Consider the following 24727-nt stretch of genomic DNA (forward strand, 5'->3'; position numbering starts at 1 on the left):
TGACATTTTTATTTGATAGCCAAGGCTCTGGAGAGAGAGAGAGAGAGACAGACAGACACACAGACACAGAGAGAGAGAGATGGTTTGTTCATATATTCCATGGTCCCTCTGAAGGGAAATATGCAACAGAGACGCTCATTTACTTTGGTCTTCATTATGTGACATATACACTTCGCCTCTTGAGTCCTTTATACAGACAGCGACATCTTTGAGCCCTTCATTTGTTGATGACATTAACAAAGTAAGTGTAAACAGGCATGGGTGTTGACAGCATTTAATGTGGGGGGAGGGAGGGAGGGAGGGAGGGAGACAGAGACAGAGAGAGAGAGAGAGAGAGAGAGAGACGCAGACTGAAAAGCCGAATAACTGTAAAGATGGGATGGGGGAAGAGGCATGGGAAGAGGAAGGAGAAAGGGAAACAGAGAAAGAAGGGAGTGCCGAAAGCTGCAGTAGCTGAGTTTGACGACCTGCTGGCTTGCTGCCTTCATGGTCAAACTGTTGAGTGCTGTGGTTTTAGAAAGTTGCATTAGAGTTGAGCTTATCGTCCTGTTGGCAAAAAGCTCTACAGACCAAGTTCATCAGGATTTGCGTCTTGATTCGGTAACAATTGCGTTGTTCAAGGGGGTAGGGGAGACGGGGTTATGAGTCCTGACAGCTATAGTGCACGGCCCTCACCTTTATAGAGCATGGTCCAGTACCAGGCGGTGACCATGAGGGACCCAGTGGTGGCCACGTTGTACAGCGTCCACTGCAGCTTCAGGTACCACGGCATGGGCACAGCCTGCTTACCTGTGTACAGTATGTGTGGGGGCGTTACCGTGACTGTGTGTTGTCGTCTAAAATGATAAGTTAACCTTCAGTTATTCTGCGAATTAATTTTAGCACACGTAAACGCACACACACCCTCATTAGTCAGGTTTTGAGCACGCACACGCACACACATAACGAAATAATGTATGTTTTATCCACATTTTTTCTCTGTTTTATACATATGCGATATTACAGACCCCATCATCAGATCCGGCGAAATATCAAAGTTCACATTGTATTATGTGTTGCATTACAGCATGCAATATAATTATGTTTGATTTAACTGTAAAGTACTGAATTTTCAGCACAGAAACACAGTGACACAACACGCACGCCCGCCCCTGTGTATAGCCTACAGACACAGCCACAGTGTCTGTGTGTGCGCGCGCGTGTGTATGTGTGTACTAACAAGAGACAGAGACGGATACAGAGAAAGACAACGACAGAGAAACGTACACACACACAGGCACAGGGGAAGGTGTGGGCAAGGAAGGGGTGAATGCAGGAGGGTGTATGCGAACAATGACGGGACACCACACGTGCAACACGCACAGAGCACCACATACACACTCACCACACTGCACGATGTCTGTCCTGACCGCGCGGACATAGAAGAAATTGACGGCCTCCAACACGGTCAACAGGGTCAGCAACAGGTAGGTCCAGTTGGTCAGGTAGATGAACCACTTCACGCGCTCCGGCCACCCGTACGAACCCCAGGGCTCCAGAACCCAGCTCAGGAGAACCCAGGTCACGTGGTAGGCAGCCCAGAACACCCTCCAGCAGCCGTACAGCACTCTGCTCTGGCACTGAAAGCACAGGTCGTGATGCCGTCCGTGATGCTCGTTTAGATCTTCCAGGGAAAATGGGAATGAAAAGAAAGAGTCAATGAGAGTGAGAAGAAAAGAAAGAATGAACGCGTAATTGTATTACTTTTTGTCACAACAGATTTCTCCGTGTGAAATACTGACTGCTTCTCTCACCGATGAGAACGCGTCGCTGCAGTGCAGCGCCTCTCATGTTTGTTTCTTTCTCCTGTCTGCATGTGCATTTAACGATTTCTTTTCCCGGTCTGCACGTGTATTTAACTATTTCTTTCCCCCGGTCTGCAAGTGTATTTAACTATTTCTTTCCCCTGTCTGCAAGTGTATTTAACTATTTCTTTCCCCTGTCTGCAAGTGTATTTAACTATTTCTTTCCCCGGTCTGCAAGTGTATTTAACGATTTCTTTTCCCGGTCTGCACGTGTATTTAACTATTTCTTTCCCCCGGTCTGCAAGTGTATTTAACTATTTCTTTCCCCGGTCTGCAAGTGTATTTAACTATCTAAATGGATTTTTTTCCCAACAGAATTGCCATGGGTTCTTTTACGTGCATTAAATGTACATTGCACACGGGACCTCGGTTTATCGTCTCACCTCACCACCCACTCAAGGTCTAATGGAAGGGGGCGGGGGGAGAGGGGATGGGTTAGTGAAAACCCCGGTCCATAAATGGGACTCGAACCTGTCGACACTCGCTTCCTAACTGGACACGTTGCCACTAGACCACCGCTCCACTCTGCGCAAGGTATCACTGTCTGAGAACGAAGAGGCCGAGCGATCCATCAGTGAACGGGTTTTATGAAGACAGACTCACAGAAGGCCGAATTTCAACAGCAGCCACTGCTGTGCCAAACGCAGCAACACGGACACTCAGGAGTGGATGTGAAAGCTCTCCACAGACACTGTTGCGGTATCCCACCCAGAACAGAAAGTCGACACATCTTTCGACTCTTCGAACTGATGGATGCTGTACGGCTATGCGCCATGATTACTACCACTACTTTTGCTGTTGCCGCTACTTGTAGTATTATTGTTGCGGTTACTGATCCTATTACTACTTGCCACCAAGGTCTGTTTAGTGTTTGTTCCAACTATTTACAACTCCCTACGGCAACTGCTGTTTTCACAGTGCTGCTGCTACTGCTGCCACAGCTACTGCCGCCATCAGCATTTGTTGCTGGTGCTGCTACTGTCTTTACTACTACTGCTGAAATAAAAATTGGAATAAAGCATAACATTCTGAGCCCATCTATCCACAGTGTTGGTGTTGCAACTGTCTTTACCACTACTGCTAAAAAAAGTGGAATAAAACATAGAATTATGAGCCCCTTCTATCCTCAGTGTTAGAAGCCTCTGAGTTCTACTGTGTTTCGGGGAGAGGAGGCGGGGAGAGTGTAACTCCACCTCCTAAACGTAAACCCTGTAGGATGAAACAAATGCATCGTTTGTACCCTCTTGCACTGGGGCAGGTCGACATGCCACACAATGTAGCAGACACAAGAAGTTATGTTTTCCCCAACATCGTGCACGTGTTTGCATGTCGTTTATCCTTTCCTAGTCTCTTCTATTTTTTTCTTATGTTTTTTTTATTCAATCCAAGGCCAAACATTTCAGTCTCAAATCATTCTTCATTGTCGTCAGGTTGTGCGTGTAAAGTTGGTAAGGACTGCTCCAGAATCAAGCAGTTTTGCCTGGACTTTATAACCATTTTTTTTAGTACTGACCTTCTGTGTGTGTGTGTGTGTGTGAGAGAGAGAGAGAGAGATATTGATATACTGTTATTTCTTTCTAACCTATTGACATCGGCCCTGATGCGCCCTACACGGTGGGCGAGGCAAAAAGCAACAATAATATGTTACGTCTACAAGTTACGGATACACTTTAACAAGACCACTTGTCATTGTCCCTTATCTCCCGCCCACCCCGAACTCTCGTTCACCTTCCTCACCTCACCCCCACCCCACCCCCTCCTGAACCCACCTACAGCCCTATCCCACCCCAGGTCATCGGTTCAAGAGGATTTTTTAATACCACCCGTAGTCGTGCACACGGATGCTTGCAAGTGCAAGGTGAAAACCATCGATAACGTCCCCCCTGCCGCCCCCCGGCCTGCCCCCCGCTGCCCCTACCCCGCCTTCCTCCTTCAATCCCGCGGCTTCTCTTCACAACTTCAAAGGCGTCCAGTGACGCTGCCGCGACAACCGCTGCTCTCTGAGTAAACTGCTCCGAGCAGCTGATAACCTGAAGTTACCTGTGGGGGCCACGGCCACCGACGTCACACCACGCCAGCCTGGTTGTCTGAATACACAGTGCTGCATCTCGCCCCCCTGTCTTCAAAACAACACACCCAGCCGGCAGTCCCCCTTGTTTAATTTAAAAATGAGCACGGGTTGTTGCTGCCGCACCTGGTGGCTCTACTGTGGGTTTATTAGATGTTGTTGATGACTGCTGCTGGTACTGTTGTTGCTGTCGTCGTTGTGGGTGATAACACGCACGTTTTGTTAACTGGTACAGAGACAACCCACAGTCAGGTTCCATACATAAATCAATGTTTTCTTAATCCCATGGTGTTTACACAGCACTATCTTTCAAGGGACTTGCAGAGATTTCACACAGTCGGTCTTCCTGTTGGTCTGTGTGCTGTCAGTCTGCTTGTGAAACGATACAACTGAATCCACATTTTGATCAGACATCAGGTTCAAATCTGGCACACACGCGCATCATGGATTAAGTTCAAGGGACTGTTTGAAGTGAACCTGTAGCTTATTATGGAGAAGCTAAGAATCAACAGACTGGTGTGCAGGTGCTCTTCAGTTCCAACTTTTTTTCTTGCATGTGTGTCAGACAGACTTTTCTTTTCTTTTCTTTCTTTTTTTGCGCCGAAATAAATCGTGGGTTAGGTATCTTGAACGTCGTTTTAACTGCATTCCGGGTTTGAAATTTTAAAATTCTGAACTCTGTCGGTCTGATTTCAGACTGGATCCCCCAAACCCCAACCCCCCTTCCCCCGAGATAGTCAACACTCGTTCAGACATACCTTAATCATGTAACAGCCGCGCTAAACGATCAGTGTGTAAACATTCGAAAATTCGAAAAAAAAATCCTTTAAAATAATAAAATATCCTCAAAAATACAGAAAGTCAGCTGCAATAATACAGTTAACCGCATCCACACACGCACGTGCACACACCGATCCCTCCCACCACAGGAGAGAGAGAGAGAGAGAGAGAGAGAGAGAGACAGACAGACAGAGAGAGAGAGAGAGAGAGAGAGAAACCGCCACTGATAAGTCTCCTTTTTTTCGAACTGAAACCACTAAAACACGGATATGATTTTAAAAACAATAAAAAAAAAATTTTTTTAAAAGTAAAGGAAGTGTACCTTTGACTTTCAAATTAGACACCAGTGCGGTGTACCTGAGATGCCACTGACGTGATATGCAATCAATCTGAACAACGATGTCCTCAAAGGTTGGTGAGAAACGAACAGAAATCGTGCACCAGAAACTGTGAAGGGGGTCTCTGGCAATAACTGAGTGAGTGTGAAACACCTGTTGTCAGCAAAGTAGGAGAAGCAGCGCAGCATGGATTCTTTCACAAATTTCATTTCCTCTGGTTTTCTGCTAACTGTGAGAGCTTCGTAGTGTCCGTGAACAGAAGACCAGTGTTTGTTGATAATGCTGGAAGAAACGCACACACGCACGCTTGCGTGCACGCACGCACACACACACACACACACACACACACACACGCGCGCGCGCGTGCGCTCGCTCATACACACAAACACACAGATACACGCAAACGCACAGTGAACAGAGAGGGAGAGAGAGACAAACGAACGGACTAACAGACAGACAGACGGACGAGACAGATAGTGTGAGCAATTAGAGAAACCGTGTATACCATGGGTGGAAACTTGCCAATCAGCGAGCAAACGGTTTAAGGCTTCAAAGTCGAAGTTAATTTCCCTTTCCCTTGATGTTACCGGACAGCCGTTCGTGCTAATGAAGGGTGATAGGTGAGAAGAGAGGGAATGTGTGTGTGTGTGTGTGTGTGTGTGTGTGTGTGTGTGTGTGTGTGTGTGTGTGTGTGTGAGAGAGAGAGAGAGAGAGTATGCGAGCGACCGCGTACATGCGTGTTTCTCAGCGCGTGTGTGTGTGTGTATGTGTGTGTGCGCGCGCGCAATGTGCTGTAAGTGAGCAAAAACATGCGACACGTGGGCACGCGCATACTTGCTCGCGCTGGTGTGGAAGCGAATGCGCTTGCTTGCTTGTGTGAGTCGGGAAATAGAGAGAGAGAGAGAGAGAGAGAGAGTCAGACAGACAGACAGACAAACAGTAGAGAGAGAAGGAAACGGTTTTATTTCGCCTGAAAATAAGATTAGAAAACGTACATGTTTTTCTCCCCCAAGCCTGGCAGCTTGGAGGTGGTAGAAGGTGAGAGAGAAGAGAGTGAGAGAAAGAAAGAGATCAGGGGGGGCGGGGGGGGGGGGGGGGGGGGGAGGCTGGCAGACACAGAAAAGTGATGTGTTTTTTTTTTTTTTTTTTTTTTTTTTTTCCCGGACTTTCTTGGGTCGACCACCGTTTTATTATATATATATATATAAATTCATTATGACATTCAGAATAGATGAGAAAAAATGTGAACATAAACAATAACAGATATAAGTGATTATGTTGATATATATGCATACATATATACACACACACATATATATATACACAAACACACATACACATATATATGTATATATATATATATACATACACATACATACACACATATATATATACACATATATACATATATATATATATATATATATATATATATATATATACATATACATACACATACATATACACACATACACATATACATACATACACATGCATATATAGTTCATTACACAATCAAACACATGAATCATTTTATGGTTTTTAGTGACAATATATAAAGTCACAGACACAAACACATACACCGAAACATAAGAACACGCGCACGCACGCACGCACACACACACACACACACACACACGTTTTGCTATGTCATTCATCTTTATGCTGAGTGCAGAGCTGCAGTCATTTCTAGCCCAGCCATGTTACCATTGTCTTCTACGTTCGTTGACACCCCCCCCCCCCCGCCCCCCCCCCCTTTTTTTCCCCCATCGCTGTATCTTCATACTATTACACATCACATTACTGTTACAAAGACCTCTCTGATCGCTGTATCTTCATACGTTTACACATCACGTCACTATTACAAAGACATCTCTGATCGCCGTTTGTTTTTGTTTGTTTTGTTGTTGTTTTTTCTTTCCCCCCCCCCCCCCCCCCCCCCCCCCCCCCCTATTCTTCTCCCCTTTTCCTATCCTCTACTGCCTCACATGAACTTTTTCATGGGAAAGAGAAAAAAGGAAAGAAGAAGAATAATCAATAGCCAACCGAAAAAATCCCCACACAACAAAACAAAACAAAACAAAATAAAAGGGACAAATAAATGAACGAACATACATACGTATACATACCTACATGTCTGTCTGATTTATATACATGTACATTTCGTTGCATCATTTTAAATGTATGGTTACCTCAGGATTTTATGTGCTCGCTTCTGTACATGTGTGTGCGTGCTTGTGTGCGCGCGTGTTTGATTTCATGATGACATTGGAGTTCAATATTAAATATTCCAAACCATACACATAGACTTGTCCCACACACATTTCTACAAAGACAGCCGCTGCCATTCCCCTTCTTCCCACCTCCTCCCTTGTCGTTTAAATCGTAATCAGCACTTCCCTTTCTATGTAAATCTGTTTAATGCATTTATAGGTTTCTGTATTTCATTTCTTGTTCAAAGATCAAAGATATTGGCATGGCTGTCTTTGTCTTTTTATAGATACTAATGCACATTTTCCCTATCAATATTATATGATTGACCTTTTGAATGATATTATTGCATTTAAATTTGTCTGATCGTTTCACTCCAAAGAGGACTTCGTGCACACTCAATTCTAGTCTGACGCCAACTGCTCCAACTATACAAAATTCTATGTGTTTCCAGAATAATTTCACTGGTGGGCATTTGTAGAAGAAATGTTCTATGTAATCAACTTCGTCTACGCAGATTGAACATTTATTGTTTTCCATTATTTCCATTTTATGCAATAGAATATTAGTTGGATATATGTTGTGCAATATTTTCCATTGTAGTTCTTTTAATCTGGTTTCTTTAGTTGATGAAGAGGGCAGTAACCAGTAGTAATGATCAATTTCAACGTTAAGTTTTCTAAGCCAGAAGTGGTAGGCACATGGTTTTACTTCCTCTTTCTTTGATTTTTTCATTCTTTGGGATATGAATTTTAGCTTTGTACAGAACACTTTAAGGTCGTCAACTGTGTCATAATTGACAGTTTCTTTTATGTCACCCATCCATTGCTTCCACTGGTGAGGAATAGCATTTGATAAAGCATTATATTCGAAAATAAAAGATGGCTGGTTTTCCCCCAATTTCTCTATAATTTCTTGCAAGTTATTCATCCTTTTTTCTTGTATGTTAATGACATCTCTTACTCTTTCTATTCCTGCAGTCTTCCACGAGGGAAAGAATAAAGAGTTATGCTTGTATTGGATTAAGTTATTGTTCCATAACAGTTGGACACTAAAGTTGTTCTTGTCAATGTCTGATTCCTTTTTTAGATATTTGTGTGTTAAATGTGTTCGTAATACATTATGCCAAAATATATTTTGTATTTTTGACAGTGCTTTTAAATTGCTGGGTCTGCAGTTTATGTCAAATGCCCCAAGCTTGCTTGCAAGTTTTCCAAAGTGCCACCTTGGAATATATGTCCAGTTTTCATTTTCTGAAGCAAAAAGTTTCCCTGCCCATTGCAAGTAAAAACATTCCTGGACTTTGTGAACATTTACCATATTCAGTCCACCCTGGGAAACTTCTGCTTCCATTATTGTCCTCTTAACTTTCTCAAAGGCCTTTCTGTTGGACCTTCTGCGTTGCCAAACGAATTTAAACAATGTTCTATTTATTTCAGAAAGTACACAGTCTTGTAGTCCTATTGCTTGCATTATGTATATAAATTGGCTTAGCAGAAATGTTTTAATGATAATGATTTTTCCATGGATGCTCAAGTCTCGTTTGCTCCATGTACCTATTAATTTATTCATCGTAGATATTCTACCTAGCCAGTTGTCTTCTATGCTTGATGCCGGACTGGAGTTGTTAAAGTGTATTCCTAATATTTTTATTTTGTCTGTCAACTCAAAAGGCAGATTACTTTCTCTGTGTTCTATATGTCCTATCTTCATAGCTTTTGTTTTTTGAGCATTTAAATACAGCCCAGAAAAACGTGAAAAATCGTTGATTATGTCCACTGCCTTGTTCATATCATCACAATTGTTTAGAAAAAGTGTCGTGTCGTCGGCTAATTGTTTTATTTTTAGTGTTTTGTGTTCACTGTTTTGTGTAGGAAGTGTAACCCCGGTGATGTTGCTATTCCTAATTTTTATTGCTAACAATTCTACTCCCAATATAAAGGCTAATGGTGAAAAGGGACAACCCTGTCTGATTCCACATTTTAACATAAAAGGTGCTGATATCCATCCCCCATGGTTGATACTACTAAATGTATCTTTAAACATAACTGTAACCCACTGTATAAACTGTTTACCAAACCCAAATACATTTAATGTTTCTAGCATATATCTTTTAGAAATGGTATCGAATGCCTTTTGATAATCTAAAGCTAAGAGATAGCCAGTTTTGTTTGTTTCTTTCAAATATTCTATGACGTCATCAATTGTTCTTATAACTGTAGATATGCTTCTACCTTTAAGATATCCCACTTGATCTTGGTTAATCAATTTATCCGCTACACAGCTTAATCTTCTTGCTAATGTTTTTGCCATTATTTTATAATCAGTGTTTGTAAGGGTAATAGGACGCCAGTTATTTAGTTTATCACGTGCCAAGTCTTTTCCTTTGTGCAGTAAGATAATAATACCTTGTTTTTGTGTGTACGACATGTCATTCTTGTCAAAAGCTTCATTGTAGGATTCAGTTACCAGCACTTTCAATCGATTCCAGAAATATTTCATGAATTCTACCGTAATACCATCACTGCCAGGAGCAGACCCATTTTTCATTGATTTTAAAGCTAATCCTGTTTCTTCAACATTCATCAAACCTTCACAATTTGACGACTCTTCATTATTCAAGCGCGGGAAATTTTCATCTTTTACGAACCTGTGAATTTCTTCGTTAATGTTATCATCTGTGTTTGATATTCTACCATATAAAGAGGAGTAGTATCTTGTTTGTTCTTTCAAAACTTCTGACTGGTTTGTTACAATCTGTCCAATTTCATTCCTAACATGTGTCATGATGTTGTTGTTTGCTCTGGTTTTCTCTAAGCCTAAAAAGTATCGCGTGTTCTTTTCTCCTTCTTCAACCCATTTAGTTCTTGCTCTAATTTGTGCTCCCCTTGCCTTTACTAATGAGATAATCTCCAGTCTGCTTTTAGTTTGAGCTAGCTCTGACTGGAGGTCTAGATTGGTCGGATCTTCTGTACACATTTTTTCCAGCCGCTGCAACTGTATCTGCAAATCTAGCATTTCGTTTTTTCTTTTCTGTGCCTTTGTTTTGCCGTGATGTGTCCTGATGCAAACATTCGCTTGCATAACAGCGCCACGCCTGTGTTTCTAAAGTTACGTTCTCTCACATGTCTGTGATTTCACAACTGTGAAAACAGCCAGACAGCACAGGGAGCACTCAGCTGTCCATCAACAGTGCCATGCTGTAAGAGGACACACTGTGGGTATACACAGTCAAGGAAGCAAACGCTGTGGAAACATGGACTGCTAGATTATACAGAAAACTGTGGATGGAACTTCACGAACACTGAAGTGTTGAAATTGTTACAGCAGACAGCGATCGGGGCCTAGACCTGTGAGAACACAGATATAATGGGGTGTGGAACTGTGAGAACACAGACATAAAGGGGCGTAGAACTGGAGCAGCACGGGTATAATGGGGCGTACAACTGTGGTAACAGCCATAAGGGGCGTAGACCTGTAGTAACGCAGACATAAAGGGCGTAGAACTGTAGTAACGCAGACATAAGGGGCGTAGAACTGTAGTAACACAGACATAATGGGGCGTACAACTGTAGTAACACAGACATAATGGGGCGTAGAATTAAGGCAAAAGACATAATGAGGCATAGAACTGTAGTAACGCAGACATAAGGGGCGTAGAACTGTAGTAACGCAGACATAAGGGGCGTAGAACTGTAGTAATGCAGACATAAGGGGCGTAGAACTGTAGTAACACGGATATAATGGGGCGTAGAACTGTAGTAACACAGACATAATGGGGCGTAGAATTAAGGCAAAAGACATAATGAGGCATAGAACTGTAGTAACGCAGACATAAGGGGCGTAGAACTGTAGTAACGCAGACATAAGGGGCATAGAACTGTAGTAACGCAGACATAAGGGGCGTAGAACTGTAGTAACACGGACATAATGGGGCGTAGGACTGTAGTAACACGGACATAATGGGGCGTAGAACTGTAGTAACACAGACATAATGGGGCGTAGAACTGTAGTAACACGGACACAATGGGGCGTAGAACTGTAGTAACACGGATATAATGGGGCGTAGAACTGTAGTAACGCAGACATAAGGGGCGTAGAACTGTAGTAACACGGACATAACGGGGCGTAGGACTGTAGTAACACGGACATAATGGGGCGTAGAACTGTTGTAACGCAGACATAAGGGGCGTAGAACTGTAGTAACACGGACATAACGGGGCGTAGAACTGCAGCAACACGGACATAATGGGGCGTAGAACTGCAGTAACACGGACATAATGGGGCGTAGAACTGTTGTAACGCAGACATAAGGGGCGTAGAAATGTGGGAACACAGAACAAAACAGGGCGTACACTGAACAGCGGGGTGCAGAACTGTGGGAATACACAGCAATGGGGCGTGGTACATTGAAAATGTTTGAATTTACAGCTGTGAGAACAGATCAGATTAAACTTTATAATTATGTTATTTTTGTACTGGTGTCATGTATTCATTCAATTTTCAATGGCGTGTTTGTCATAACTCTAAATCTCCATGCTAATCCTCTTGACAGGCGCGACAACTGAAGCGTTAGACTTGATTTTTCAATCTGATTGTCTTCAGTTCGGATCTCGGTGGCGTTCGATGCGGTTGAGGCTGGGTCAACAACATACGAGCAGACTTGAAAGTGTCTGAACCCTTATCACGTGTACAGCCGCGCAGAAGATCAACATACGCATGCTAAATCTCCCGAGTCCATGTCAGAACGTGGTGGATCATGGAAACAGCAGTGTACCCACCACAGCTGCAGGTTTTCGCCATTGAAGCCATGAATCACGATATGGAGGAGGAGAAAGACGATGGTCCACTTGCACTGGCTGGCACGCGCGTGTTTGTGTATGTGTGGGGTGAAGGCAGTGTGATTAAACCCAGTCATTAGAAGAAAAACAGAATGATGAAAAAAAAAAAGTAAATAAAAAAACCCCTCTCCTTCAACGTTAACAAGGTGCTCAAGCAGTCGCACTCCTGCAAAGCCGTGGAGTGCGCGTGATGAGATTAGCATGTGCCGGGGGTCGACCCCTCGACAAACACTGACGTTTGGGTTTGCGCGCGGATATGCTATTCTGGGATGTGGCACATGTTGCATAATACCAACTGGATGGCATTGGGATGTGTGTGTGTGTGTGTGTGCGTGTGCGTGCGGGCATGCGCACGTATGCGCGCACGCACACACATCTGTGTTTGTCTTCTGTTGGTTTGTTTTCTTGCTTGTTTGCCTGTGTGACTGTCAGTGCAACAATTCACGAAACGGCCATGGATTTTTTAAAATAAATTCTTGGACTGGAGATCTATTACTAAGAACTAGCCCTGCTGACTTGAAAATGTTCACCTGAAACTGAGTGTCACAGTGTGATCTTCAACCAGAGACAAGGAGAGCAGGGGGAGGAAGAGAGAGATGAATAAGGAAGATAAAACAAGGAAAACAGCCCGATGTTTGAACTCAGTCTGCACATGGAGGATTTCTCCCTTGAAGCTTTAATCAAACTAGGTGTTTCCGTCCTGTGCAAATCAACAAACGAAGGCAGATATACAGATGTGAAGGATGTTATTGTGCAGGTGTGTGGGAAAAGAGCTGCGGAAACAAAGATATGGGGACATGGGAAAACACCGTGAACATGGATATGGGAATTAAAGCCAGGCAGGGATCTGAGGCCAGTGGATGCAGAGCTCTTTCAGTACAGTTGTGGGGCGTGAAGCAGGAAAACTGAGCTGGGAATAAAGAACAGTGGGATCAACATTCGAAAGAGTTATACAGAGTTCAGAGCTGAACGAAGAACGTTACTGATAACGGGAAACAAAGCTTCGTTGGGATGATGAATATGAGTATAAAAAGTTATTGGGTTGTATTAAAGTAAACAATATAATCTAGGGAAAAAACAACTGTGGGAACGATTAAAGAGTTGTTCTGAAATACAGCAGTGAGAATAAAGTTGTTAGATACAGAGCTGTTTGAATAATTCCAGAGTTGTCATTGTATGTCGTTGTGCAAATACTGATTTGACAGAATACAGAGATCTGTGAGTTTCCCTCAATTCTGTGCTGTTTTCATAAAACAGAGCTGTGAGGCAAAGTTGTTCGGATATACAGCTTGACACCAAACAGTTACGAGGATCTAAAAATGTAGGTCTGGGGACATAATATGTGCAGCAAAGTTCGGGGACACAGACCACTTAAAACCTTTTTTCTCCAGAACGCACAGCTGTACGAATATAATCGTGTCAGGTGAAAACAGATGTGGAAACAGAACTGTCGGGATATAGATCTGTGTTAATCAAGACCTGTGTGAATATAGTGCTTTGGAATCCAGAAGCAGTAACTAAGGAAGCTAAACTATAGGACTGTAGAGCCTGCTGTGACACCTGGGGGCATATTGTAATGGGCTTCTGTTTTTACCAATGCCAAAACAAATCGTACTCATTCCCTCTAGACGGTTATAAGCTTATTCTACTGAGCGTCTGGGTCATGTCAGTCTCCTACCCCCTCCTCTCCCCCACCCTGATATTACACCCAACACAATCTTCAAGGCCGCTCAACCATTTCTGTCAAGAGAGCGAAAATCAACCAGCATCATTAGTTTTATTTTCGAAAACAAACAAACAGCAACAACAAAAATCTCAAGTATCAGTAAAAAGCCACACATTTCAGTCTGTTAACAGCTGAGTATCTCTTTTCCAGGCTTCAAATGACGCAAGCAAAGAAAATTCCCCCCGGGTTTCAAAACTCCTTGAATCAAGCGAACTGTTTAGTCTGGGAGCCAAGACACTCCAGCATGCACCATCTGTAACTGTCAGAGCGTGTCTTTCTACCTCCCCCCCACCCCGTCCCCTTTGCTGCCCACATGCCCGTGTGATGCACTGGGATGTATCGCTGCTGTCTTCTTTCTGATGAGATGCTCGAGGCACGACCGACCCAACAGATAAACTAACAACTGAGTATCTGACTGGCAGTGTTTAACGTCCTCTTTCGCTAAACCATTGTGTGACGTTAGTTGGTAATGCACTCGTTGGAAGGTGGGTGGGAAATGCCAATCATTTTCCATGTAATAACAGGAGTGATGATACAATATGATGGGCAGCAGGGAAAAGGGAGAAATTTGAACATAAATCATGCTGCTGACAAACCGTGTGTGGTTTTCTCACAGCTCCGCTATAGGGTAGGTATGGGTAATTGCGAACAGCGTGTAATTGCGAACGATTCATATACTGCCCCACTTCGAAGCGTTCTTAACAGTTGCATTTTACAATTTAACGCCTGCTTCGACCTTTTCCTAATACCTTAATGAATATCCATTTCAAAGAACCAGTCAAACATCAGCTATTTCTTGCTATTTCCGCGCTATTTCTTCTCTTTGCACACCACTGCCACCATGGTTACAAAAGTACTCTCAAAATCCTAAAATCAGGGGGAGCATACTGTAGGACTTGAACATTGACACAGTTTAAAACAATTATATTTGATCGGATATATTGAATGCGCATTACCAGTGCTGAGGGAATTTAAGAAAGCATATTGGTGACAGATCAGAATGTCAGTTTTGACAAGAATCTGCAAAATATTGTCGTTTGCAATTAGACCATAGGATATTTTGACGTGAGTCTATTTGCGAACGATGCTGTACAACTACTGAGCACTCTCAAAAGAGTGTGTTTGTGTGCGATGTGGGGTGTGTGTGTTTAAACGTCTGTTTGTGTCTTTGTGTGCGTGTGTGATCAAAACAAACAATACAACAGTCTAGTGGGGTGTTCCAATAATATGTTATGTCTAATGAGTTAAAGACCTGCTTCTGTTTTAATTGTCTTCATACCCAAAGCCATCGTTCGCAATTACACTTGCCCGTTCGCATTTACCCTCAGGCACCCTTGCTATTTCAAACGTCGACAAAACGTTGAAAAGAATGAGCAGACGAACTTTTCCTGGTGTAACCAGTCAGAGAAAGCCTTCAAAAACAAAAGAACTTCGTTTGACTGTCGTATACAAAACGTTGAAAAGAATGAGCAGACGAACTTTTCCTGGCGCAACCAGTCGGAGAAAGCCTTCAAAAACAAAAGAGTTAACTACGTTTGACTGTCATACGACATATTAATTTATCTTTACAGTACACACGTTGAGCGGGTCGCTTCGAATCGATCGTTCGCAGTTACCCATACCTACCCTACTGAGTTACCCGACTGACTGACGCAGTAAGGCAGACATTGTAATTTTTTTATCGTAATTTTTTTTCAGTGGTAAGACTGCTGTTTACGCCGGAAGTGCATGGCAGGGAAGGTGGATGGGTGTGTGTGGGGGGAGGTGCGGGGGGGTGGGTGGGAGGGAGGCTTGAGGGGAGAGGACAGGGGGCGGACACAGGAATCTGTCGCGGTCGCGCGCACACACACACACACGCACACACACACCCCATCCCCAAACTGGGGGTCAAGGAGCAGAAAGAAAACAAGGCCTGGGCCATTGTTCTGTGGTTCTGTGTTTCGGTGTTCACATGTGCTTTCCGCTCAGTAACATGTGGACAAACCATATCGAGCCACTTTGCAGGGATCGGCTCAAATGTTCCCGCAGTTCTGTTTTCTCTTTCCCCCTCAGTTCTGGAATAAATGCATGTGGCAGAAAGTGTTTACAAAGCTGAGGAAATGCGAATGGAGGTGTGAACATAACAGATCTGCGTGACTGTACAACTGTCGCTGGGGCATAAAGCAAGACGCAGAGTAAGGAATATTCATTTTGCAAATGAAATGCACAGCTATAGAAGAGAGCTCTCAAAGTGTAAGGTTCGTGAGAATTTGAAATTGTTTAAACACAGCGAGCTGTATGGAAACAAGGCAGTGATCGTCCAGTATCACACACACACACACACACACACACACACAGCGGGATTAAAAGGGGGGAAAAGCCTACGTCTGGGTTGGAACCCATAATTTGAATCGCCCTGGACATGGAAATTCGACAATTATCCAGCCAGCCACATTCATCAACGTCAGCGCTCGCGATGATCAATCACTACGCTGTCGAGAACAATGTTGAGGTGCAACAAGCATTCGCAAGATACGGAATTTAACCTGAATGACCGAAAGAGCGTCAAAACTTGAAAAGCCAGTTGGAGGAAAACGGCTTTCTAGGCAAGAATAAAGGAACTGGCGGCACAGAAACCGAGGGAGACTGATGGTAGGTGTCTCTCTTTCCTTTTCAGGACAGAATCAAGATCGCAGCGTGGGTCTGACCCATCTCAGACATGAGCAATTAATCATTTGTAACACACACAGAAAACATTCCCAACATTCTGTCGTAGCTCTCCCCGAAAACGATCCAAAATGAAAGCGAACAAGCTTGTGCGGTATTTTTTTTTAGAATAACAAACAAACAAAAATTTGTCATATCTACGTAACACACCGTAATCTTAATAATTGACAACTTTAAACTTTTAACTCCATCACCTTACCTTAGTGTCAACGGAAACGTCTGCTGAGCCAACAAGAAAAGCGTGCTTTTGAAATTCTGTTGGTTGTGAATGATTAATTGATTAACTGATCATATCTACATTTGTCTGAAATACAGGAGACGTCAGAAGTGATCATTGTCAATTGAAATACGGGCGGTAAAAAAAAAAAAAATGTTGGGGTGTACAACGATCAAAAGACATACAGCCGAAGCCAATGCCGCATACCCCCAGTCCACAATCTTTTATAAGGGACGCAATGTAATTATGGAACCACAGCTGTGAGAACGTAAAGCTCAAGGATTACTGTTTGTGAAATGTTGCCAACTGAAGGAATCTACAGCTCTAGGAACGCAGCGCCAAGACAAACAACAACAAAACACACACACACACACACAAAACACTGACGTCCTGAATGCAGCATGCTATCAGTGCGCATATCAGCGAATCTTCGGGCGGGAATAATGTTGCAGTTGCTGGTTATGCTTCGCATATAAGACTAATGTGCTTTTCTGACGTGCAAAAATACCCACAAAAAGGTTGCGCTGAACGGCAAATTCGAATTCCAGACGGAAAAAACAACACGAAATAAAAGTACAAAAATGCAGCTAAACAAAATCAGGAAGAGTAGTACATGTAACAGGTCGACCAGAAACAGTTTCTAATTCAGAATAAATAGCAACGGGCCCCCTCCCCTCCGACTTAACCACGCCAGATGAGCACGTGAAGTAAAGCAGCCTAATGAAATATCATTTTATCACCAACATGAACTCGAAATGACTCTACGCCTGGCTGTATTTTCCCTCCTCCTCTCTCACTAGCCGTAAAAGACATCAGGCTCGGGACCGCATTCCAGACTATAAGAAAAATAAAAGAAGCTCCACTACGGACTACTCGGCCTTGAGGCAAATGCAGCGAGCTACAGAACTAGTTAAACAGGTAACTTCAAAAGGAAACAGAAAGGAATCGTTTCGGATGGTGTCTTTTCCGTTATGCATCTCGGAAGGTGGTGGAGAGTTACGGACAGAAGAGACGGGGTTTTAATATGCGTATTGTGAGGAGAATGACACTTTCTCCTCTGCGTTCCGAAGAAGGGGCTATTATATATACGACAGCAGCTCTCTCACGCGAAAAATGCTCTCTCTCTCTCTCTCTCTCTACCCCCGCCACTCCTTCCCAGTGGAGTCTGTGCTAAAAACATTGTATAACAAATGAAAAAGGCTTTTTGTCTGTTCTTGGAAAAGATCAATCGAAGCAGAATAAATAAATACATAAAGAAATAGCTATAAAAAGAAAGAAGGAAGAAAAAAACAAAAGCATAACAAAATAATTTAAACAAAATCCTGTCATTTTATTAAAGGTTGTGGGAAGGAAGGATAAACATCAACCTGTAACTGAGATAACACACAAAACGTGTACTTTACACACTTAAATAAAGTTAAAGAAATGACATAATTATTTGGAGGCATAATTACCACCTTCAAGAACATGATAATGATTACAAACAAATAATACTACCACATACAATATATAATAAAGATTCCTTTTTTTAAAAAATCAACTACTGTGATTATGAAAAAAGCGAAGTAGTACCGGGTGAGGCACACATTAGTTCAGAGCTACATAAAAACATTTGTCTGTCGGTGTGTTAATGCTTCGTTTTGAAGCATGTGTAACTGTTCATTTGTTTGTTTATATAAACTTTCTTTATAACTCGTTCTGTAATGTTTTTGTTTTTCTTTTCCTTTGTGCTATACATCGCAGTTCAAAGAAAAAGAAGGGACTACACATCGCAGTTCAAAGAAAGAGAAGGGAAAAAGCAAAGGAAAGAAGAAAGAAATGTAAGGCGGATGAAAGAAAGCCAGAAAAAGTAAGAAAGCTGGAATGGTGAGAGAAGAAAAAAAACATGACATGCACCGAATCTCACTACCTCTTATTCCAGACCGCGAATCTTCTCCTTGCACTCATTCATCTGACACGTTTCCAACATACCGTCCTCCTGCAAACCCCATCTGGGAACGACAAGATTTGGAAGTACAGTAATCAAATGAAGAATAAGAAGAAAAAAGAGTCTGAAAAAAGTCGTATTCCTACTGCATCGGCAGAAGTCGGGAGCACTACAGTGTGACGTGATGTAAAATGCTGAACACGTTGACGAGAAAGTGAGAGACGCAACGAAAGGAAAAGGGATTATGGGAATGCACGGGCTGCAGGATTTCTCTGCGCACATGCACCCAAATTCCATGTGTATCCAAGTTCTTCGCACACACAGTAAGCAGCTAGCTGTGTCAAACGATTTCCACTGCTGGTTCACATTTTGCACGTGGACAGTTGACCTACGTGGCGACCAGTCACAAAGTTGCTGTCCCTTGATCCTCAGTGCATGAGTCAAGTCAAACTACAAGTCCGAAACTGTCCAAGTGTATGTCCGACTATGACCATCATAACAGCAAAGGGAGCAACTGCTGTCCCGACTATTTGGGCGAGAATTTGATTTTAGTGGAGAGTGTCTTGCCCAAGTTACGTCCCCACTCTCTCGGCCAAGAGGGTTTTAGGACAGCCGGCGTTGGGATGGTTCGCATAGACCATCGAGCCCCAAAGGCTGCAGCATCGAGAGCCAGTGCAATCTTGCCTTCTAATTTCAGAGTCATAGTCCTTCACAAAAGACTAAGCGGAAAATGACTTCCCATTACAGCAGAGAAACCACTGATCATACGCCTGTCACTTTGCTATTGGCCCAACTGTACGCTTATGTCTATCTGTGATAATTATAAGCTGAGGGTTGGGCTGTCCCACTAACGTCAAGCAGTCCCCCCTTTAGGAGGGAAGTGGGAATCCCTTTGCTAACGCCATCATCATCAACGACTGACTTAGTTTTGAACCAGTGTTACTGCTACTATTACCACTTCTCTACCTTTCATACACATACGCACACCTCGTCACATATACAGATGGAGATGCACAATTAATTTCCAATCCGATTGGTAAAAATGTATTGTACTGTGTTTTATTGTAATAATTTATGTACTGTCTTGTACTGCATTTTATCGTCTTGTATTGTACTGTATTTCACTGAGAGAGAAGGGAGGAAAGAGGGTACGAGAGACAGACAGACGGACAGACAGAGAAAGAGAGAGACAGAGAGAGAGACAGAAACAAAGACAGATTTGCTGATGTAAAATGAAGAATATCAGACTATCGACAGGCACAAAAACATTCTAGTCATTCCATTCTAAAGAAAATTTATCATGAACATCAACACAATTAATTCCTTTTACTTAATTTTGAATGATATCGCGTGTCTAAAATTTTGAGCCTATAACAAATCACTTCGTATTCTTTTAAAACTAACTCCTTCTAAAACTGAAACAGGAAAGACGTTGAAAATAATCTGTACACGAAGAGAAAGAGCAAAGTGAGAACGAAGATCTGAATAAGAATCAGCAACTGGACTGTCTATGTTTGCATCAATGATTACCTGCAGAGTTTACAGCATGAAATGACAGCACGGAGTGTGATGACTGGCAGCATAACAGCTCTTTATCTCATCATGATGAAATCATCGACACGTTTGGCATCAAAGTGAAGAGTGAGTGAGTGAGTGAGTGAGTGAGTGAGTGCGTGCGTGCGTGCGTGCGTGTGTGTGTGTGTGTGTGCGTGCGTGTGTGTGAAAGGATACTTCTGAACCACAAATAATGTCCAGTCCAGCTGTTATCATATTCTTATATTTCTTTCCTTTCGCTTCTTTGTCTGTGTTTGATCGTGCGCACACACGTGTGTGTGGGGAAAGGGAGAGTGAGAGAAAGAGTGGGAGGGAGAGAGGGGGAAAGAGGGAGAGAAAAGAATTTTGTCCTTTACAGGGGGAGAGAGAGAGAGAGATGAAGTGAGATAGAGAGAAAGAAGGAAAGAAAGAGAGAGAGAGAAGAGACAGAGACAGAGAGAGAGACAGACAGACAGACAGACTGACAGAGAGGCAAGTCAGAGAGAGGAAAGGGAGTCAGAGAAAGAAAGCCACATTTAATATACACAGACAGGCATAGAGATATAAGCAGACAGACACAGACACATAAACTGGTGAAAGGGTTTGGTACTATATTCTTTTCCCCTCTTTTATTTCTTTTTCTTTATCTTTTCTTGCCACCCACGCCCCATCTTCCACACCCTCTATCCCAGACCTTCCGCGCCTTTCCTCTGCAAACGATATTTTCTTCACCTTGAGAGAGAGATTCCTGTTCTGCGCTATATTTATTACAGTCGTTGAAACCGACAACAACATGTGCAGATTACATCTGTTTATCTGAGGCAATGGATGGGTGGCGAGCGGTTGAAAGGGAAAGAGAGATGTGACAGACAGACTGACAGACGAATACAGAGATACAGAAAGAGACAGAGACAGAGAAAAGAAAGATCGGTGGGAAGAGAAAGGTTTCAATCGAACGGCCGACTGTTTGAAGAGAAAAATATGCGCATTAAACTGACTTTTTCACACCCAACACAAACCTAAACAAAACCATAACACACACAAAAATAATGACATAAGTCTAATGGTAATATAGGTTTTAAAGTTTTTCTAATTATAAAGCTGACATTTAGAGTACACGAGGCATCACAGTAACCACGTAAAGTCCACAGCCACCTTTCTCCAGTGGAAAGCAAAGACCTTGTGGTGGTTATGCGACCGACTAGGGAAGTGATCTCCACGGGTTTGAGTTCTAAATACAGACCGGGATTTTTTTACCCCCCCCCCCCCCCCCCCCGACGCCCCCCCCCCCCCGCCTCCCCCACAGACCCCCCATTTTAACCTTGAGTGGTGGTCTGGGTGGGTGCAAGTGTTTTTTTTCTGGATGAGACGATAAACCGACCGAGGTCAAGTGTGCAGCACGCACTTAACGCACGTAAAAGAATCCACGGCAATAAAAGGGCTGTAATAAAAAAACAAAACAAAAAAAACCCCACACACAAAAACACATGCAGACAGAAAAAAAATATTATGCATGCGCTGCACTGTAGAAACGCCCTTTTCTGGTCTCTCCGGAGACAGCCGCCCGAATTTCACACTCAGAGAAACCTGTTGTGATAGCAAAGAGAAAAAAAAAAAAAGAAAAGAAAGGAACAGCAGAAAGACATGACCTCAAGCCCAGATTCAGTTTCAACTTTACAATGTCACAGCATGAAGACATGTCAATATGCACATAAAATGAGGATGACTTAGCGTCTCCCACCACATCACGTTCAGGGAAGAAAGAAATGAAACAATGATACCCCCCACCCCCACCCCCTTTTTCTTTTCGTCATAAAGTTTAAAAACATTTTCTGCTTTGTCATGAGGAAAAAAATGATGGGGGTGGGTGTAGAGAAGGGATGTGGGGAGGTACGGAGAGAGAGAGGGGAGGGGAGAGAAAGAAAGAGAGAGAGAATGAGGGGAGCGGAAGGAGGGGGGTGGGGGTGCAGGGGGGAGAGGAGAAGAAAGAATCCTAATACTTCCGAAGTGATGACTTTGGACGCGTCATTTACTGTTCTGACAAGGCACGTAACTCAAACGTAGACTGGACTCGATCACTCGGATGATTTCCCTTCCTGTTCTGATCCTCTGAGTCTTCAGGTGGCGCCACTTCTCGTCTCGTGAAATGACTGAATGAGCCAGGGTTAAATACCCGTGTGACAGTATAATCCCTGAACGTCCTCTGTGCGAGAGGAAGGAAAGAAGGGAGTTACACTCTGTATTTGTGCATGTGCGCGCGCGTGTATTTATAAAAGGGGAGAAGGGGGGGGGGGGGGTGGTTTTGACGGTGCTCTGCGCACACGTGTGTTTGTGTGTGTGTGTGTGTGTGTGTGTGTGTGTGTCAGCGTGCGTGAGCGTTCGCGTGCCTGCTCGCTTACACTGATGCGTGCGCTTTACCTAAATTGCAAATGTCCTTGGTCATATTCTGTTCTCAATATTTTGAAACCTCAAAAAAAGTGGACAACCAAAAACAAGGTGCCTCAGACGATAATTCCTTTTTTACTTTTACCCCCACCATAATACCCACACCATCTTTGTTGGTTCTTTAATCATCATCATCGTAGTTATTATCATAATTATCATTACTATTGTTATTCTAATCATGTACCATAAATGTGTAACATTCGGACAGCATACAGCTTCATTATCTCCAATAACTTAATGTATCGGAAAAACATGCTGAACCTTATGAAGACGGCTGTCAACTCAAAGAACAACTTCAAAGTGCCTTGGCTGTGCTAAAGCGACTAGAAATTATCCGAGAATCAGCTGCACCAACACAGAGGCGAGTTATTCGCCCAGTGAAGCAGATAATTTAATTTAGCACTGAGAAATACAGCTGAATATTGTATTTCAAGTGGCTAGACTGTGGGGGACGATTTTGAAGTCATCGTCTATCTTAAAGCAGAGAGCACTCGGAAGGCAGACTTCCGCCACCTCCCAGCAGTTTTCTACTTTGCGTTTGTGTGTTTGTTTGTTTTGTGTCTGCTTTGTGTGTGTTTGTATTTTTCCCTGATGAGTCCCGTGGCCCACAGACATAGCATCCACACAATTTCAGAAAAATACGTCCACAACTGTTAACGTCATCCTGCCAACAGACAAACAAGCAAATAAACCAGTGTCAAAACAGAAAGCCATTTGCAGGGGCAATGAAGTGTTATGTTGTTAGAAATGACTGGTGACGCTGGCTTCCGGCAGTTGATGAAAAAGGCTCCAGGATTCTTTCAGTGGCCAACTTCCTCCCCCAAATCCCCTTCTTTTACGTTTGTTGTTGTTTCTTCATTTGTTTTTCGTTGTATTGTTTGTTTGTTGTTGTTTTTAATCAAATAAAAAAATTAGCGTTCAAATGATTTGGTTATGTAACATCAGTATTGTTTGGTTATTTCTTTTCAGCTGGGCTTACTGAAAACAGTTAATGGTGTTGAAATGAAAGCACATTCCAAAACCTCATCTTTTTCATACTTTTCACTTTTCATCCACTCCCCTTTCCAGGAGAAGCGGAACAGTAAGAGAATACTTTGGGAAGGAGGAAGCTGGAAAAAGCGGGAAGCACAGACAAAAGTTAAGGCACTGTGCATGTGAAGAAATCTTGAATGTATGCGAATAATGATGTTTTTGCAGTTTTCATTTTAGATATGTAGTTTCAAAAGGCTGAACTGAGATCAGGCAGTCTCTAAGAAGAGAGAATCCCAACAAAACGACACAAGCTGAGAAGACACATACCACAGAAATTCATATTAGTGTACTGCTGTCTCGCATACGGTGAGCCTGTTTGTCTGTCTCAATGCGGAAAACATATTCTGACAATCGACGAGTGGTGGGAGCTACTTTTGCGCAGATTGTGGATGTGTTGAATACTGCTTATGTTTTTCTAACTTTCATTCGATTTCTACTTTTCATTCGGTTTTATGTAAAACTGGCGAATTGTTCATACACAGTAAAAGAGACAAAGGTCACAGCAAATCGATTTTTGTTGTTATTGTTTTTTTTGTTTTTTTTCATCTGTTTCTTTTTTGTGGATAGAATAATACTTTTGATTGCGCTGTCCATTCCATTCACCTGATCACATGCGCTCACTGAGCAGACCCATGAGCTTGTTGACAGACAACAGAGACCAAGCTGGGTTCAGTATGAACCAGTGTATGTTTATAACACATACAGGAGCAACAATACCTTCTATTCATATAATTTCAATCGCTGACTGGGAGCTGGTCAATCTTAACCTTTTTCTTATCTCTTCGTTTTTCTGTTGTGCTTCTTTAACCTGTTTCAGGCGCAAGTGCTGAAAAAAGTCGCTCGCTGTGTTGCCCCCCCCCCCCTCCCCCCCAAACCACCCTCCCCGCCCCCCTGTTCTAGGTTTCGTAAATGGGGAGTGCAGTATCCATCTTTTTTCCTTCTTCTTCACGCACACACATGCAAGGGGCACGGGGAAATAGGTAAACACACTCACACATACACACACATACATACGCACGCACACACACACACGGACGAATGGGATGACGAGGCAGTGGT

The 24727-nt window shown here is 43.0% G+C and overlaps 1 protein-coding gene across 3 annotated transcripts in view; it reads right to left on the reverse strand.

Annotated features, from left to right (window-relative positions):
• LOC143299642 (protein rolling stone-like) overlaps positions 1 to 24727 on the reverse strand; it is a 39138-nt gene that overhangs the window by 8835 nt on the left and 5576 nt on the right. For all 3 annotated transcript variants that reach the window (XR_013057549.1, XM_076612947.1, XM_076612946.1), the window contains exons 3-4: positions 1385 to 1619; positions 676 to 789 (exon numbers count right to left, since the gene is read on the reverse strand). Coding sequence is in view for 2 of the 3 variants with exons in the window: in XM_076612947.1 (XP_076469062.1) it covers positions 676 to 789; positions 1385 to 1619 (349 nt within the window). In the remaining variant the exon portion in view is untranslated. The remainder of the gene's footprint in view (positions 1 to 675; positions 790 to 1384; positions 1620 to 24727) is intronic.

The sequence above is a fragment of the Babylonia areolata genome, chromosome 25 (assembly GCF_041734735.1).
Source record: "Babylonia areolata isolate BAREFJ2019XMU chromosome 25, ASM4173473v1, whole genome shotgun sequence".
Lineage (NCBI taxonomy): Eukaryota > Metazoa > Mollusca > Gastropoda > Neogastropoda > Buccinidae > Babylonia > Babylonia areolata.